The sequence below is a fragment of the Glycine max genome, chromosome 10 (assembly GCF_000004515.6).
Source record: "Glycine max cultivar Williams 82 chromosome 10, Glycine_max_v4.0, whole genome shotgun sequence".
Lineage (NCBI taxonomy): Eukaryota > Viridiplantae > Streptophyta > Magnoliopsida > Fabales > Fabaceae > Glycine > Glycine max.
In genome coordinates, this window is record NC_038246.2 from 997,585 (window position 1) to 1,016,187 (window position 18,603).

Consider the following 18,603-nt stretch of genomic DNA (forward strand, 5'->3'; position numbering starts at 1 on the left):
GTGCAAAAATAATTCAAGCAACCCATTTTAGAATGCAAGCAATTTGATTGTATCATGTCTTGCAATTAGAGCAAATGTATAAAAAATATCAACACCATGTTCCTAAAATTAACCTTTTTACCACCAAATCTAACTGAGTTTTTTCATAAACCCATCAAAATTAAGTTTAGTTATACAGACTCACATAACACTAATTACCTTTTGATTATTTGGTCTGTTTACCAATTGCCAAATATTTGGTTTTCTCTATCATATTGATATTCTCTTGTATGAAAACTCTCCATCCTTCTATTTCAGCAACTTCAACATTCATTCAGTTGTAGCTAAATTGAATCTAACATAGATGTCATTTAAGGTTTTGGTAACTTTCATTAGAATAATGTCACTGTCATAATTTTCTCCTTCATCTCAGAAGTTTCCTCTTACAAATTGTCTTTTCTAGGCAGTCCCTTACTTAAGCCTTCAACTTAACATTTCTCCCAATTCCATTTTGATAGCTCATCAAATTTCACATATTTGCTGACAGTAATTCTTTTAGTGTCTAATTCGTGGTCATACACTGGTCAAATAATAATAAAACTACAATTGATCATCTCTCAAGGATATCTGATTGTTACTGGAAAAAATAAAAGGTTGATTTAAGAACAAAAACATATTGTAAATAGAAATAGAAACCAATTCAATAAAAATGACCAATCCATTTCTTCAACATCAAAATTCTTGATTCAATTGTATTTTGACCCTGAATTCAACCAATTAAGCATCAATAATTTCAATAGAATATCCACTGAATTAAGCAGCCAAAATTTAATTAATTTAGGTTTGACAATCAAGTGCCTGCCTTCTAAGTCACCAAACCAATTTCTAAATCGATCATTTTTTTTAATCAAATCGTTGATTAAGCATCAAAGACCCTATCAATCTCAATTTGAGTATGACAAATCATGCATCACGGTCCCTGATCAAGAATACAAACCCAAATTTAGATGATGACGCATCAACCCAAAAGAATTCGCAATCAAGATTTATAGAAAATGAAAAATATTGATAGAGAAATAATATAAACTAGAATTGATAAGCAGTTTAAAACTAAACCTCAATATCTAAAAAGAAATCTCAAATGGGTAATATACCCAAGCGAGAAATAAAGCACAAAACAAACTGTAAAGGATCTCTTATCAAAGGTCCTAAAAATAGGTTTAAATAGAGTATATCAAGGATAAATTAAGACCTTAGCCTGAAATTGGAGCTCATTAGTGTTTTAGTAAGAGCTTAAATACAAAACCTATTAAATCCCCTTATCAAGTAGAGCAAAAAGTAATTAGAATAATGTGCAAAATTAAACATCATTAGCCTTCAACTAGTTGTTACAAACACAAGCAACCATTAATCAACTTTAGAAGCGATTTGAAACTATAGAGAAAATATTTTAATTTAAAAATCTCAAATTCTAACACATTCATTGAAGGTTTTTCTTTGTAACAACACTAATTGAAGTGGTCGATTTCTTCTAATAAATATTAAATATTTTTCCATACACGTATAAATATAAAAATCAAACATCTAATCATATGCTTAAGAATGGCTATCTATTAATTATACCAGACCATCGTTAATGGAAACTTCAACTAGTTGTGAGACTCCAAGTGCCATGTGAAACCTGTTAAATTAATTGTCAAAGGAGCAAATTCAGAAGTTTCATCTCAACTACGGGGAGCTGTGGCTTTTTGATTGGTCAAGAGCTAGTTATGTACAGTAGACAGAAGAGATCTGGTTTCTGCTCTCCGTCAAAATTAAGTTGACTTTCAAATTCAAATAGCTGGCTTTCTTTCCTTTGTCAGTGTCAACAAAGACCAGAATATCAGTCTCCGGTTGCATCATAGATTGACTTTTACAATTTTAAATGCAAAACTAAACATGCTAGCACGTTATACTTATTCAACAAAAAAGATTCCAACTTTTTCAACACGTACAAATCAAGTGATCAATTAAACATTATTTTTTTTAATAAGCTTTAACATAAACTTGTTAAAAAACCATGTTGAAAGTTTTTAAATGGTACTAAAAATTACTCTACCTGAATTCCTTTAAACATTGTCAAACTTTGGGGGTAATAAAAAATACAAATAGAAGCTATATTTTAAAACTTTACGCATTTTTTAGATCCGGTGGCTCTGTACCATGATGGCCTTGAGCTAATAACTTTGCTTAAAATAAATATATAAATGATGGTGCTGCAGAATTCATATTAGGTCATAATTCGCTATGTCAAAATACCCTTGTATAGGAATTCAAAGGTTGCCTATATTTTACAACAGTACCAACTATATAGGTAGATTTTCCCCCCCAATGTAAGTCACTAATGGCGACCTTATAAAACTATAAAGGCTGTAAAACAAGAGAAAGAAAGAAAAATAAGGGGCTATATATGAAACACTCGAATTAACTATTGACAAACACAACATATTAATTAGGTGGTGGAAGAATATCAACAATGAATAATGCGATCAAAGTGTCAGGTTGAAGCAGGTGCGATGAGATGGGTATCTTGTTGTCGTTGGATCTTGAAGAGGTCAAGGCGAGCGTCTCCCAATCTTAGAGAATATGCTGCCTGCTTGTATTGGGCCCAGGTGAAGGGCTTATAGAGACTTGGATTGTGGGGTGTCACCATCTTCGGCAGTGGAGTGATCCACCAATTCAGCGGTGGTGCTGCAAAGTACATCATTGACATTCTGGCCTTTGTTGTGTTCGTCAACACCCTGTGTCTCACGCTTACAAACCTTCCATTTGTCAAAACCTTTACAAACATATCAAAACAATTTGTCACCACATTGTTGCTAGGAAAATGATGTTCATGAATATTTTTTTTAAAAAGTCTCATCCATAAGGCATGTCTATTGTGGGGGAATACATTCAATTATGCATAAATTAGTCAAGTTATAATTAGGATAAATTGTGATTTTCCTCCATCAAAGTTTTGAAAAATATTTATTAATTTTCTTAGTTTCAAGTAATCGTGGTTGTGAGTGTGATATTGAGTTGATTAGAAACCAACCTGCAAGGCATCACCAACCATAACGAAGAATTCATTGGGGTCAGGGGGGACAGGGATCCACAAGCCATCGTGGGTGGAAATCTGAAGGCCATCAACGTTGTTGGACCGCATGATGGTCAAGATCTGAGGGTCAGAATGCTCTCCAAAGCCAATATTGTTGTTGTTGTTATTATTATTTTGGCTCTGGAGTTGATGTGCCTCAAGTTTGGACGTGTCCCAATTCTTGGTGCCCTTTAGGCTCACGGGAGGGTATTGATTGATCCTTAGGAGTGAGTCACTATGGACGTCTCTGATGAGCTTGCTGAGTGAGAACTTGTCTTGGACCCACAAACCCTCCTCCACCATATCGAGAACCTCACATGTTAGTTCTTTAACTGCTTCTATGTAATCATTCACGGCACAACTGCAAAATCGAAGGCCAGAAAATTAATATAGGGTCATCACTCACGGTATATTAATTTGTATCGTGTAATTTTTCGCACCCAGGTTACAAAGAAGATACCTTTAATACACTGAAACAAACGTCTTTTCCTATGTTACCAAATACTAGCAGGCAAAGACACATGGAGGGTCATATGATGCACAACATTATTTTTCGTTTTTAAGTAGGAAAAAAAGTATTCTTCTTTCTGTATTCTTGATTTGATTGTGAGTTGTTGGTTTCTATGTGACTGTGTTAGCCCAATATTTGGTCCATTTTCTTATACTGAAATGAAGATACATGATCACTGGCTTAGTACGTACATGCTAGGAAAAGTAGGCAACGTGGCTCCACAATATGAAGAAAGACCAATACTAGTCATAGCACAAATAACAGAAGTTGTTAACATGGTTTTGCTGTGCTAACCGAAGGCTATAACCACATGTTGTATTTGTAGCCTTTTCGGGTCACTCACAATTCTGCCTAGCTAAAAGATAAGAAATTTGAAGCCAAAGTTAGCGCGTGATTTTCTTACAGAAGATAAGTTTAAGTACTTGCTACCTATATACTATGTAAAAAAAAAAGGTACTTGCTACCTATAAAATGCCACCAAGTAGATCCCATTTTCAAATACAAGTAACTAGTGTGTGCTTGGAATGATTTTGGATAGTACAAAATCAGGTTATAATCTTAGATAAATGTTGATATTAGTTCTATACTATGAGGAATTTAGTTGAATTTTTTTAAGTAATTTTTATATTAAATATAAAAATACAAAATTTTACAACAGAGTTACTTTAAAGATAAAAACATTTAAACATAAAAAAATTTATGTCACAATTAATTTTAAATAAAATCAATTTTTGTGAAATCACTGCCACATAATGACTTGCCGTAAACCCAATATCGTGTTATTATTACTATGGTTCTATGTGTTGGGCCCACCACTCGTAGACAGGTGCTCCATAAAACCAAAACAGTTTTATCTGCGGCCGAATGTGCCATGCATTTTAAAGAAGAAACATGACACATAGACGCCCATTTATAGATAAATTAAGGAGGTGGAAAAAAAAAAAAAGAGAAGCAGAAAAAACCTTTAAAAAATGTGATATGCTCAAAAGAGAAACAGATGAATATATTATACGGGTATATGAATATACTTTTTGTGTAAAAAATCATTATTAATTTTAATGTTAAAGATGCTGCTTGATGAACCATTATAAAAAAAGTTACATAAAAATACACGATAATTCTTATATACTGGTATCACGGTATTTTGAAATGTGTACAATTTATTAATTTAAAGTTTAAAACCAGAGAATTCAACTACAAATCAAACAGGGTTTGTACTCCCAAGAAAAATAATTTACAAGGGTTGTTCGGCACAGCCATTTTTTGTGCACGTGTTGCTTATACCTTTTCAACCCAAATATTCATATTTAATGGATAGAAAGTTAATAAAAAAAGCTAGCATAATTGTTGTTATTTTACTTTATTGGTTATACACGGAAAGTGGTAGACAGAGCCTATTAAATTATATGTATAATTAACTAAAAGAAACCAAGATGATGATCAATATGAATAGAAGCCTAGATGGATCCCTCCCCTAATCGATCGGAGTGGTCTCCAACTAACGAAAAAATGTGTAGAAATCTTTACCAAACACCAAGTAGCCGAATCAACCACAATAAACTGCATAAATGCACTGATTCGAAAATGGTAAGGTGAGGCAAATTGAGTTTTTTTTTTTTTAGAATAAAAATGATGAGCTTGTTAAATATTGAAGGAATTGTAAAATTCTGTAGCATGCACATAAAATTTACAATATAAAGGCAAGATGTCCCTGTCAAGGACACAAGCTAGCCCCAATGATATTATCAAGTTTCCTAAATAAACTTTTTTTTTCATCATTCATTTTGGGAAAATCTCGTCATAATAAATTCTACTGTTTATATCAACCACCCAGAATAAATTGTGTTCGTTTTAATTCATTCCAACCCTGTGAAATGTTATCTCAATATGGAAATATATCACCAAAAAAAGGAAAATGAAAGTTATATCCATTTCGTCAGAGTTAGAGACTCAAGCACCTACCAGCTTGGCTCTTAAGAAACACAAACAGATAAGGGCTTGGTCCCTACCCTACATCCTCACGGACCCCCCCCCCCCCCGGCTCTCTACCTATCTCTCTCACACACATGCCAATATACAGTAATTATTATATAATTTATATATATTCCAATAGTAAAGCTTATAAAAACGGTGTTATTTTCTTATCCGTATGAATCGAACTTAGTTACTTAGAGATTTATTTACAACATTTCACGCATGCCGCTTAAACTGTGTTACTATTTTCATCACGTATTATTAATTATGATATGAAAGATGTAACGCAAATATGGAATCCGTTATGTGTTGAAGTTGTTGAGAGAAGAAAGGAATTGAAATAGTAGAAGAGTAGTACAATTAATGAGTGAGTACCTGAACTTAGTAGGGTCATTTGCTATGGTTTTGGATCTCTCAGATATGGAAAGAGGGTTGGTATGAAGGAGGAGATACTCGAGGTGACCCATATCGCCATTGGGGCCAATATTTCTGCAACCATAGCCAAAAGGATTGGCAGGGCCAGCTTGGCGCTTCTCCGAGGAGGTTTTGGAGAAAAACTCCTTTCCCTCCTCTTCCAATCTTGCAATGACCTCTTTTTGCACACTGTGGTTCACCACCTTGAAGAAACCATATTCCTCACATGCTTTCACCACCAGTTCCGACAACTTGGACCTTTCCATTGAAAGGTCTATTGTCGGAACTCCCATGGCCTTTGTTTTCTTGGTTCTTACCATCATGGATGTTGGACAAGGCGCAACCATTGCTATATATATATATCGAAGAAATATATCTATATATATTTTGATCGATACAGAAATTATCAAATGAATTGCTAGCTTATACAACTAATATTATGAGACTCAGGAGAGGGGTGTAGGTTTTTGGTTGGAGAAAGGTGGCATCATAGATCATCTTTATATACTTGACAAGTAAGGGGGTGGGAATGGGAGAGAATGAGAAGAAGGAAAAAATGTCATGTTTAAATTTTAATATTTTTTTATTAAAATCAATTAAATTATTACGTGCAGGACCGACATGGGGTATGGTGATTAATTAACATATTTTTTTTATATAGAGAGCAATGATATTTTATATATATAACAATAAGAAATTGATACATTAAATCTTATGTTTATTTAAGGTGGCGTGGATTTTGTAGACAAGACAGTCCAAGATGGGTGAAAAAAGCAAAAGGAATTATATAAACTTTGTGTGCATGAATTGATAGAAGAAATTGGTCAAGTCCGAAATCCTCCAATCCTAGCTATAGCCTCTTCGATAGTCTACACTAATTAAGACGAAATCTAAACAGAAAAATAATGAAATATTATAATGCAGCGGAGTAACTAACTAATCAGAATTAGTGTAAACAAGATCAATGTTCAACAAGTCATTAGCAGTAGAATAATTTATAGAAGACCTCAGATTTCTACTGTTACACTGTCACATTTATTTTATATTTTTGAGTAAGATTTGAAGGTAAGAAGTGGCCAGATTAGGTTTAGGTGAAAGAAAAATTAGAGACTTGGGAGCCAACTGGTAGCGGCTGTTTGCTGCCTTAATTGGACTCGGCTACTACCAAAGCTTTTCAGAACCGCGTGGTCTAAAAGGTGCTCTTGCCTGCTCTACATATGTTAGATATACGTGTTACGCGTATATTTTTGACTCGGCCACTTAATTCAAGCTTGCACTTTACAGCCCTGGGATCATTTTTATTAAATAAAATTATAGACCCGTGAATTCGTATAGTTTCTTTTATTGACCTTTTTGTTTTAATCTTTTAACTTGTAATATTTGTAGAATAAAATTTTTAACGTGTGATCTTACAACTTACAAAACAAAACACATGTTATTAATAAAATGTAGAAAAATAAAAATTAAATTATATCTTAATGATTGTTATGAAAAAGTTATATTATTTTGATTTTTTTAAGTTCTCATGATTCTCTCTACATGATGATATATTAAATGAATCGGAAAAAATAAGCTCACATCAAATATATGTTATATATAAATATTTTACTACGTAGTCATTATCACTCATTAGTGATTATTATCATCCATTAATAACTATTCAATTTGGTTTTTCAATCTTAAAACTGATGAATTTTTCATTTTTTAATAAGTTGAGACCAAAATTATTATATTTTTTCACGATTATAATTAATTAAATATTATAGATGTAGTTCTATAAAGTAATAGATAAGGTATATAAGACAATTTTGTTTTAATCTTTTAACTTGTAATATTTTCACAACAATAATTAATTAAATATTATACATGATCTTCTTCAAAAAACACCCAGAGTCAAGACTAGGTTGTTGGTTCAGTGGCACTGGTTTGGGCATTTGGCTGAAGGTTGAGTGAAAGACGCCACGACGCGAGACCCTTAGTTGAAGGTTTGAGGCCGAGAGTCATGTAAGTCTTCTTCCAAACTCGTTCCCCCTGTTTCTTTTTGTCTTGCAATCTCTCCCTGTTATTCTCTGTTTCTTTCTCTCACACTAGCGGAAATTTACACCTGCTATATATCGAGTGCCACTGTGCCAGTAATTAGTTTCATACAGTTCTTGAATGCACACAAAAGATTATGTGATGTCTGCTGCATAACAGAACATGAACTATTCCTAGTGAGCTCTAAACATTGCTTTGATGGCTGATTTAAGCGTTATTTATTTAAATGTTTTAACTTTTTGAAAACTTATGCTTTGTAATAAACTAATAGTATGAATTATGAATTTATTATCTTTTTGTTTGTAAAATGGTGTGCTTTGAATATATTAACTTGCATTTTTGTTTATAAAGTAAACACTCTTATTATTTTAAGTTTACGTAAATTTTTTATTTTGATAATCTTAGATGTCATTAATTAGTCTTGAATCTTAATTATAATTAAAAAAAACTAGTTAGAAAAAAAGATCTTATTAAAAGTGATATAAATTAGTTATTGACAAAATATGATTTAAAAATAAATTGTGTTGAAGGAACACAAGTTTAATATCAAATTTATCTTTTGGATAGATATATTAATAAATATTATCGTAGGATGTAGCAGTAATATATTGTAACTAGTCAAAGTGGGCATGATGATGTTGGGTGGTGCTGAGAAACTAAAAACGGAGAATCTACTCTTTCTCTAATTTGCAGAAGACATTGTCGGGTATCCTTATTCTCTCAGGCTGTTTTTGTTGAAACATGTTCCTCTGTGGTTCAAAGTGAAACCATTTTAATTTGAGAGAAGTAGAAGGTTAATTATAGATCTCAACAAGTATATCATACAAACTTTAAACATATAGCAGGTGTTGCCCAGGCAGTGTTGGCCGTGAGAGGTTCAAATTTATTTTCTTTATTCATATTTAATTTTTATATTGAGAAGGTGGTGGCTTGTCAGATTTGGACCATGTTCTTTGGAGTCGGCCATGTTCCCCCCGCACTGTTTTTTTCGAACAAAGTTAATGGCCAAGCTTTTATATAAAGTCTATTTTTAACAACTTTTAGACCAAGTTAGTATAAAGAGGAGTGAGAGTAAGGTCCTCTTTTTAACATATCTTTTTAGTGGTAAAAAAATATTAAAATTTATAAAATTATAAGGTATGAATATAGGATGTGTTCACCTCGAAAAACATTTACATATATATGTAGTCTTAAAAAAAACTAACATAAAAACAACTTAATCTTAGTTAATTACTCCAACCATTTCAAAAATATAAATAAGTAATTTCAATGTGAATGGATTTTGTGTTTGACAATTAATTTGTTGCATAAAGTAAATTTATTAACTATTATAAAGTAAAATTCAATATATTAATTATTTTTGTTAAGTTTTATTATTATTTTACTTCATTAAAGGAAAGCAATCAACCTATAGCCATTTCTCTCTGTTTTTAATTTTTTGTTCTTTCATAAAGCAAGCTCATGTCTATATATAATAAGTAATTGTACCTCATTCTGTTTCATTGATGCAAATAACAACTCGCGGATTTATTATACACTGCATCTTTATTTATATTTTTCTTGAGAATATATTGTAAAGTCACTGAATTATTTTATTTTTAATTTTATAAATACTCATTCTACTGCCACTATTTCTCTTACTCTCACATTATTATTGATGTTAATAACTTATTTATTAATTAGTACTACATTTTTATAGAACCAAACATGAAAATATAGTTGTATTAAGAATAAATATAAACTTTTTTATTCATAAGAATCAAATATATGTACCGAAAAATTTATAATAATTCACAACACATTTTATTTAACTAATTAAACTAGACATTCTTAATAGAATAAATATAACTTAATGATATGCGTGAATTTATAGAATAATATAATTTTATCAAATAACAACTTACTAATAAGTTAATTATAAATTGATTTTTTGTCATCAATGTAGAATCCATGTAAAGTGCGTAAATTAAGTATAACTTTTAAAATATTTATTTTAAAAATTAACTATTTTTATTTATATATCTATTCCTAATTAAATAATAATGCAATTTTTTTTATCTTATCCATATATTTCATTTATTTTCATTGAGCTTATCATTGTATTATATTTAGGGTCAGTGTCTTAAAAATATTAGTTAAAGAATTAAAATAAAAAATATTTAATGTGAAGATCCTACGAAAGCCTAAAAAATAATAAATAATATAATTTTATATATTCTAATAAAAAATTAATTCTTTAACAAAAGTATCGTAAGAACCCTTATCAGCATTTTGCTTATATTTTATACTTTATAGTAAATGGTAAATGCTGGGACTGGAGTCTTTCTTGAATGTGGAAAGCAAGCAAGGACGAGAAGGGATGACAAGTACATATAATTATGAACCGCCCTTCTAAGATCACCCAGTAGGGTGAGTGTTGAAATATTCAACAGATGCCATGTGGCACCTTTTCGAGACGGATGTTCCCACTGGGTGGCCCATTCAAAAAGTGGCATAATCAATATTAATTTAATCTTTTCTCCTGCAAGAATCAAGATCATATTCATATATAATCGCCCATGGTAATGCTAATTCTGGGTTTTGAACTCATCCACAGACATTGCTCATTTAATTCATTTGTTATATGTTTTAATTTGATGGAACAGTGTTGATAATATATAATATCATATCTTCTAGTAAAATAATAAAACTTTATATCTCTTTCATTCAGATAATCAATATGTAGTAAGAAATTTGAGTACATTATAAATTTAATATTTATACCATCAATTCATATATTAATAAACTTTAGTAAAACTAACACCTCGAACTAGAAATCCACTCATAATATTCATGCAATAAATGAAGGCAACATGTTCGTAGTATTTACAAAACTACAAATATACTACTATAATATTGTAATGTATGAATATGCAGTATATTACAATTAATACTATTTAATAAGCTGTTTTATTAAGCCATGAATATTCAATAAGTAATGAGACTATTGATTGATATTACGCATTAATTATATTCATAACCTTTTTAATCCAATACTTTTAAAAATTGTACTAAATAGACCCAATAAATAACCTCACAAGACTCGTGAAAAAAATTAAACCTCATAACCTTACATTCACCACCCCTAGCATTTTTATTATTATTTAATAAAAATACACACACCGGCCCAACAAAAATATTTAAGCAGCTGATCAATAAGCAGATGCTTCACATGCTCTAATTAAACATTTTCGCTAATGCGGACTACAGAAAAAGTACACGCTTAATAAGGTCAATTGACACTAGCACCTCATCTCCCTTAAGATGCTATTAGAATCAAGACTTTTTGCCCAGTACTATTGTTCTCCCGCATCTGCAGATTTGAGTGAAATGATATACATGCATGTTTATGCTTCACCTCATTAATGCTGACCAAAGTCAAATTCAAATTGATAAAATGATCAAAACAATTTGAAATATGTCTCTCATACACAAGCAATATAATAGAAAGAAAGAAGAAAAGTTTGATGAAATTTGTGTGGAATCGGTGACAGACGCGAACATTTTGCCATGTGGCATTAGCCACCTGATGAGCAATGATTCTGCGTAAGTTACGGGAGGAGGTCTATTAGATTATTATATTAATTATATGAAATAAATGTATAACGTTGGTAAAGACAAGGTCTTTGACTCCTGAATACTCCTGGCTACCCCACCCGCAAGAATTGGTTATTTAAGAAATTCATTAAATAATTTTAAAATTGAGGAATATGCTGCAGGTGTTGACGTGAATTACTCTGCTACTTGCAATGGTAGGTAGAATATACTGATAATGGCCATCAAGTGGGGTGGCATTTTGATGATGACGATGATAACGACGATGGCGCAGTGATATATTATACTACTATATTCTTAATGCAGTTAGTTAATTACGAAAATGGTTTTAAAAATCTAGCCATTAGATAATGAAGAACATGTTATCTGCCGAAATGATTGGGACAAAAACGCCTTTTTCATCTCCAATCATATATTAATTATATATGCAACCTGCCACCCCCTTCCGGTTGCAGTTGCAGTTGGTAGTGTGCTCCACCCTTATCTGGTCGCTACCATGCTCCTTCTCACTATTTAATTTTGGTCCTCTTCTATTATTTTCTGGGTATATATATCTGGGGTGGGGTATCAAGCCTCTCTTTTTTAATATCTATTTTCAACTCATAGTCATTTGGATGTCCCAAGATGTTTACCAACAAAATATATTATTTAATGAATATAATCATTAAGTATCATGTGAAAAATAATTTAATTTTAATGTGCTGATAGTAAAATACCAGTGAATAGAGTCATTGACATGAAAGTATTCTAGCTAGTAATCTTCAGTTAGAGTTTTAGATTGACATTTGTTTGGAAAATTTTCGTTTATAATTACTTTATTTGATTCAATTAGAATTGTTTCTTGTAAAAAAAAAGGTGTGGCTTTTATAAAATAAATATAAGCGATTTTTCCATTATCATGTACAATTAGAAATTGTCATTAATTATCTAAATTTATTATTTTTATAATAATTACTTAATGCATATGAATTAAATTCTAAATACGTAGGATAAATGAACAGATGAAATCGCGTCCTAATTATGGGTTTAGTATCTTTTATAGTATAAAGGCAATTTTGTCTTATAAACATTCAGTTAATAATTTTAAGAAACACGAATAATAATGCAATGAGAAATTAACTTTTAGAGGGAAAAAAAGTCAATTGTTTCGCTTCAATTTGAAATTTTCTCTCTTTTCTCGAACTAACAAAAGCTTAGTATTAATCTCTTAGATACTGAAGATAATTAATGAAGAGTAGTCCTTGGCTTAAGTTCTAGCTTGTTGTTCACATGTACCTTGAAGAAGGGCATGGCGGATTGTTAGCCTTGGATTCAGATTTCGGTCGAGAAGTAGATATTATTATACTAACAAAAATTTCTTCCGGCAGAAAAAAAAAGATATGTGTTTAGTAAAATCTTGCACATTCTAATGATCACGTATCATGCATGACAAGTCTCGCAAATACTAATTCATTCATTTTATCAATTATTAGCTTATAAAATATGTATATATTCACTTCCCCCCTCCGTCCTGCCGACATGTGTCATCAGGAATAATGAATAATGAAGTTCATTTATCTGTCTGTAAAGGGGGGAAATATTTGATAATATAATACCTTAACTTTTGTCTGAAGAATAACGATGTGGAAAACAACAACAAATGGAGACAGTTGCTTATGGACAACTACTGTTTGTGCAAATAGCTATATTGAAGTTGTTGACAGATGCCTGTTGTTCAAGAGTAATAATAGTAAAATACTAAAGGTGTCTCTTCACACACTTAATTTTTACATTCCCAACTAATTAAAATTTACTTTAAATTGTTAAACCATTATTACAAAAATCATATATCTTATCATAAAAATTTATAATTAAATTACACTGGAATAAGCTTCTATATATTATAAGTATATTCTAATTTAATTCGTATAACAAATAATAAAATGTGAATTTAATTAAAATAAACTAACAGTGTATAAAAATTATATTATTATTACTATTAGTTACAGATTATCTTGTATAGTAAATTTGTTAATTTTTGTAATTAATTAATAGTGTAAAAGAAATTACATTGAAAATACAAAAAAAAATACTAATAAACTCATAAAATGTTAGATACACATGCCGAATTAGAATAAAATGTTTAGAGAGCAAAATAAGATTTTTAAGGGAACCGAAGCTGTGTTTTATAAATTAAACAAAATTCAGGTTCTTGAGTGTTTACACAGCTTGAGTTGGATCCATTGTTCCCTATGATAAGTAATTCAACTATTCATGTACAGATGCTAAATGCATATTAAAAAAAGTTTTCTTTTTACCATACAAGCGCCTGCAATATTGAAGCAGAGTATACAAGGGCAATACAAGACAACATGGAATTGACAGCAAAAAATAAAATTAAGAGACAAATGTGATATATGAAAGGTTAGCTTGGAATATGACAATGAGAAGCAAAAGCCAAATACTCTGTCGTTTGGGTAAAAAAGAGGAAGTTTGTGTACAAAAATGAGTCAAGCATTGGAGGCTTTCTGTTGTGTCTTGTTGAGTGGACTCTTGTGCAAAGTTGAATCAAGAGCAGCTTACAACAGCTTTTTTGTGGAATTTGTGGCGTCATCTGATTTGAATTTTCTTTCACTAACTAACTAATATTTTTTAAAATAACTCAGGAGGCCTGCAAATGAAGATTTCTGACTTAAGTTATTTGTAATCTAAAATGTGCAAAGCCATCTATTCCGAATGCTTGTATGTGTTACAAATACAAGCCGTGTTACATTAAAATTAACTAGTTGGTTTTATTTATATATTTTTCAATTCGAGAGTCACATTACATTACAAACAAGTAACAACATTATTTATTCTGATGTTTCTCTCATTATTGGCGCGGCTATAATTGCTCTCATCAATCTTTTCTTCTGTTACAAAACGTTGTCCTGGTTCTTTTGATAAAATTATGATTGGAGAGAACTGTTGATAGAATTTTAATATATTTTTTATTTGGGGTCTGTGTGTTGACCTCCACGAAGAGGATAATGAGATTAAGAAAGAAAGGGAGCATAGTGTATGGTGGACCAAGCCATAAAACAATGGTGATCACCAAGAAACAGAAAACGAACCAGCCCAAAGAGACCGTATCTAAGGTGCATAGTGTCGTGAACGGGGACAGGGAGGACAGAATCGGGTGTAATACGTTGTTTATTAATCAAAACTAGAGTATCTAATTCAATAAATAAACTGTAATTTTAACCAAGTTACAGAACCTAAATTTTGTCCAGATAGAAGAAACTGGTTGAAACCAAGAAAAAATAAATTAGCTAGAGGATCTAAGATATAACAGTGGGTTTTAGTAATTTACAGTAATGTATAAACTTTATTCTGCACAGAAGCAGATCGGTCGTGATATTTATAAAATAAATATTCTAAATGTTAATATATATTTAGGATACTTATAAACATATGTCATTTAATTTATAATATTGATAAAGTAATGTAAAATCTCGTTAAATTTACATGAGGAAGAATATTTATTTAATAATTTATTTAATGAAAGAATTTATTTTGATATTAGTCTATCTAATTACTAGCGGGTTAGAGAATATTAGATCAAATTTTAAACTTGATTTCTAAAACTGATTCAATTAAATCTAAATCAATATTTTTCATTTATAAATTTGTCATGTCACTCATGTTTATATTTTTATTTCTTTAATAATTATAAGATTATCACAATTTATTATTTATGAAAATTATATTTAATTAAATATATTTTTTTAGTAATTAAAATTGAGTAAAGTACACAAATATAATTATCAAGTTGTGCAAATTTACTTTTAAAATGTATATTAATAGAATTAGACTACTATTAATTATATAATGATATGCAAATTGGGAAATAGAAGGATACACTCTTTCAATAAACTTATAGGCTTAGATTTTATTATATCAGCATGCTTAATATTTAAAAAGCTACATAAATATATGATTTTAATATATTATAAATAATTACAAATATATATTAATTTAAATACATCCATTTATTAGGTTTAAAAGACTTTTTGAATAGACTAAACACTAACATATTTAACTAAATAAGTATTTATAAAAAGTTCTAGCTTAACTTATTTCTTAAACATTCATGGTCTAACCTAGTCTAATATAAGCTAAGTCATAAGTCCTATCAAACGACTTAACATATTTTTACTGACCCACTATAATCACTTCCCTATTAAGAAGACACAACATAATGTTTTTCAAACAATTAACTTAATTAGGAGGATTAGTTAATATAATGTATAAAGAATATCAATGTAATATTTTCAAAATAATTAAGATGGTTAGTGTTGGAATAGAGAAAATAGGAGAAATTTGTGTGAACTCATTTCCTCTAATTTATTGTCATTTTTAAAAAATAATTTGTTTTCATTAGAATGATTAAAATTTAACAAAATGGGCTATATAAACAATGATAGAAGGCAGTAAGGGAAAATATTTTTTTAAAAATTATTTTATGTTTTTTTAAAAGCTAAATTATTTTGTTATAATAAAATATTTTAATAATTAAACTTTAACATTGAATTGAAATGATAACTTTACCAAAACAAAAAGAAAATGACATGATAAACAAATATCGTTCAAAGAAACATGAGTATTGTTTGATTGTGTAAAAAAGAAATCTACACTAACCTTGCATAAAAATTAAAGTGAAGAAAATGTACATCCCTTCTCTTTTCCTGTCTCAAAAACTAATCCAATTATTTTCTTTCTTTCCTTCCCTGAATACGCAAAGAGGGATAATATGCAATATCTTGTTGCATGCGGTTCCTCTTCCTTTCTTCAGGGTTCCGCCACAACAGTTATCCTCTCCCCAGAATACGCAAATTCGGTTTGCTTAAGCCTCACTGTGCTCAGAGACAGCAGAGCCGAACAAGCCTGAGAACATCATGGCCTTCGGTGTCTCTTACACTTTTTGGCACTGGCTTCTTACTTGGTCCCTTCTCGATGCTGTAGGAGTCAGGTTCCACTCCACACAAACATTTGGGTTGGTTTTAAATTTCAACTTGCACTTTGCATATTACCATATTATTAGCTCAAATTTTTATTTTTAATCTATTTCTCCAAATTTATAGCTTCCTTTCTTGCTGGGGTTATTTTATTCCTCTGTTGATTTGCTTCAACTCTACCTAGACGAAAAGGTCTCGAACAGGGTTCAAGAGGCAACTTTAGCAAAGACAATTCTCTCGCCAATGTAAGTACCTACTGCATTATAGGTTTATAGTATGAAATGGAGAATGCAGAAAAAGTATGTATTTATAATATATATATATATATATATATATATATATATATATATATATATATATATATATATGGGATTAATTATGATTTGAGTGCAATAAAATATCATGATTTCTTTTATTTTAATCCTTTTATAAAAAAAACTATTCATTTTAGTCCTTAGTTTAATAAAATGACATGGTTTATATCTTACTTAAGAAATTAAAAACACTTGTAATAAGCAAACTAAGACTATATCATTTTAGAGTCTAAGAACTAAAAATGTATCAAATATTTACAGAGATTAAAATAATAATAATAAAATCATGATATTTTCATAAATTAAAGTGATATTTAAACCTTATAGGGTTATCCAGTCCTAGATTGCTGGCGCTGTTTATAGAACTGAGTGCCGGAATAGCGGACAAGATTGAAGCCTACATTTTATTTGCTGCAGCAGACTCATATGGTTTTACTTGGATAGGACATGGCCAGGTTTCACCTTGGCATGCATTGTTGGGCTTGGTTGCCCATTGGCTGAGGTTCCAATTATGAAGTAAACCCTTTTTTCTCTCACCCAATTGAAATTTGAAAATATGTTTGGCTAGGTATTCATGAATACTTTCTCTTTTGCTTCTTTCAGGTTCTTCCACCTTTGGTACTATCCTCAAGCGAATATTGAAATCTTTGGCCAGGTACATGATATTACAATCAGTTCCCACTAAATGTTGATGATTTCTAATTATGCTCCTCAAACTGAGGACTCTCCCTAGAAAATTATGTACCTGTGCTGTCTATTACATTAAGTAGTACTAATAAATAGCATCAATTTGCAGCCTTTGACGGACACATTGTGGCAAGGCATTATAATAAGGCCTTCTAGATCAATATATCACACTCGTGCATTAATGACTTAGCGCACTTGAATTAATTCTTTATTTTAAATTTCCAACTCCTCTAGCTCTTTGTTCCTATTGAACAGTAAAGTGAGGCATTTTTCATACAAGTTGGTTCAGTGATATCATTACTATAATTTTAAATATTATAGTGACAACTAAACAGTTAAGTTTAGGAACTACAGTAATATAATAGAATTTTTTTTATATATACACTATCGTTTTTATTCATTGCATAATGCCATTGTGGCTGTTGCTTGCTTCCTTTATTTTCTATTGTATTATGGAAAGCTTATTCTAAAATACGAATTACATTTTTGAATGAGTTTTTCATAATGTAATGAAAAGTACATGAAGTAATAGTGAAAGTGCAAGAAGTTTTGTCTGTCGTTGTGTTTCGTTGTGTTCTGGTGACGAAATGATAAGCCAGAATTTGAAAAGGGAAAGGGAATGGGCTAGCCCGATGCCGAAACATAGCTTGTCTTGGCCCATTAAATGGTTTGGGCTGGTCTAATTTTGGAAAGCTCATTCTTTAGTTGAGCAATTCATAGATGTTAAATTAGCTATCAGCAATTGCTTCCTAAAACCATAATTGTTTCCTGCACTTTTTTTTAATCTTATGGAAAGTTTAATCCAAAATATAATTTTATATTCAAGATTAACCTTTCTGAAATATTATTCAAAATGTAATTTTTTATATTTCAAAATCACTAATTTGAGATGTAAATTACATTTTGGATTAGGATGCAGGAAGCGATTGCCTTAGCTATCAGCTCGTCTGTATTTCTCCATCCTACAAATTCTAATGCCCACGTTTTTGCGTCACGCAC

The 18,603-nt window shown here is 30.5% G+C and overlaps 1 protein-coding gene and 1 pseudogene across 1 annotated transcript; one reads left to right on the forward strand and one right to left on the reverse strand.

Annotated features, from left to right (window-relative positions):
- Nucleotides 1-2,264: 2,264 nt before the first annotated feature.
- GA2OX2 (gibberellin 2-beta-dioxygenase 2) lies at nt 2,265-6,473 on the reverse strand. The gene is made up of 3 exons (XM_003536815.5): nt 5,958-6,473; nt 3,056-3,458; nt 2,265-2,797 (listed from the first exon to the last, which is right to left on the reverse strand). The coding sequence occupies exons 1-3, from the start codon at nt 6,341-6,343 to the stop codon at nt 2,516-2,518; spliced, it is 1,071 nt and encodes a 356-aa protein (XP_003536863.1). The 5' UTR covers nt 6,344-6,473; the 3' UTR covers nt 2,265-2,515.
- A 9,925-nt stretch (nt 6,474-16,398) lies between these two features.
- On the forward strand, nt 16,399-17,657 carry LOC121172984 (uncharacterized; annotated as a pseudogene).
- The last annotated feature ends 946 nt before the right edge of the window (nt 17,658-18,603 follow it).

Bases quoted from the DNA above. Each gene is read 5' to 3' on its own strand.
- GA2OX2 (XM_003536815.5), bottom strand. From the start codon at position 6,343: ATGGTTGCGCCTTGTCCAACATCCATGATGGTAAGAACCAAGAAAACA. The intron at 3,459-5,957 runs GTACTCACTCAT...TCGATTTTGCAG, and splicing joins AATGACCCTACTAAGTTCAG to TTGTGCCGTGAATGATTACA. The intron at 2,798-3,055 runs GTTGGTTTCTAA...ATGTTTGTAAAG, and splicing joins TGGTTGGTGATGCCTTGCAG to GTTTTGACAAATGGAAGGTT.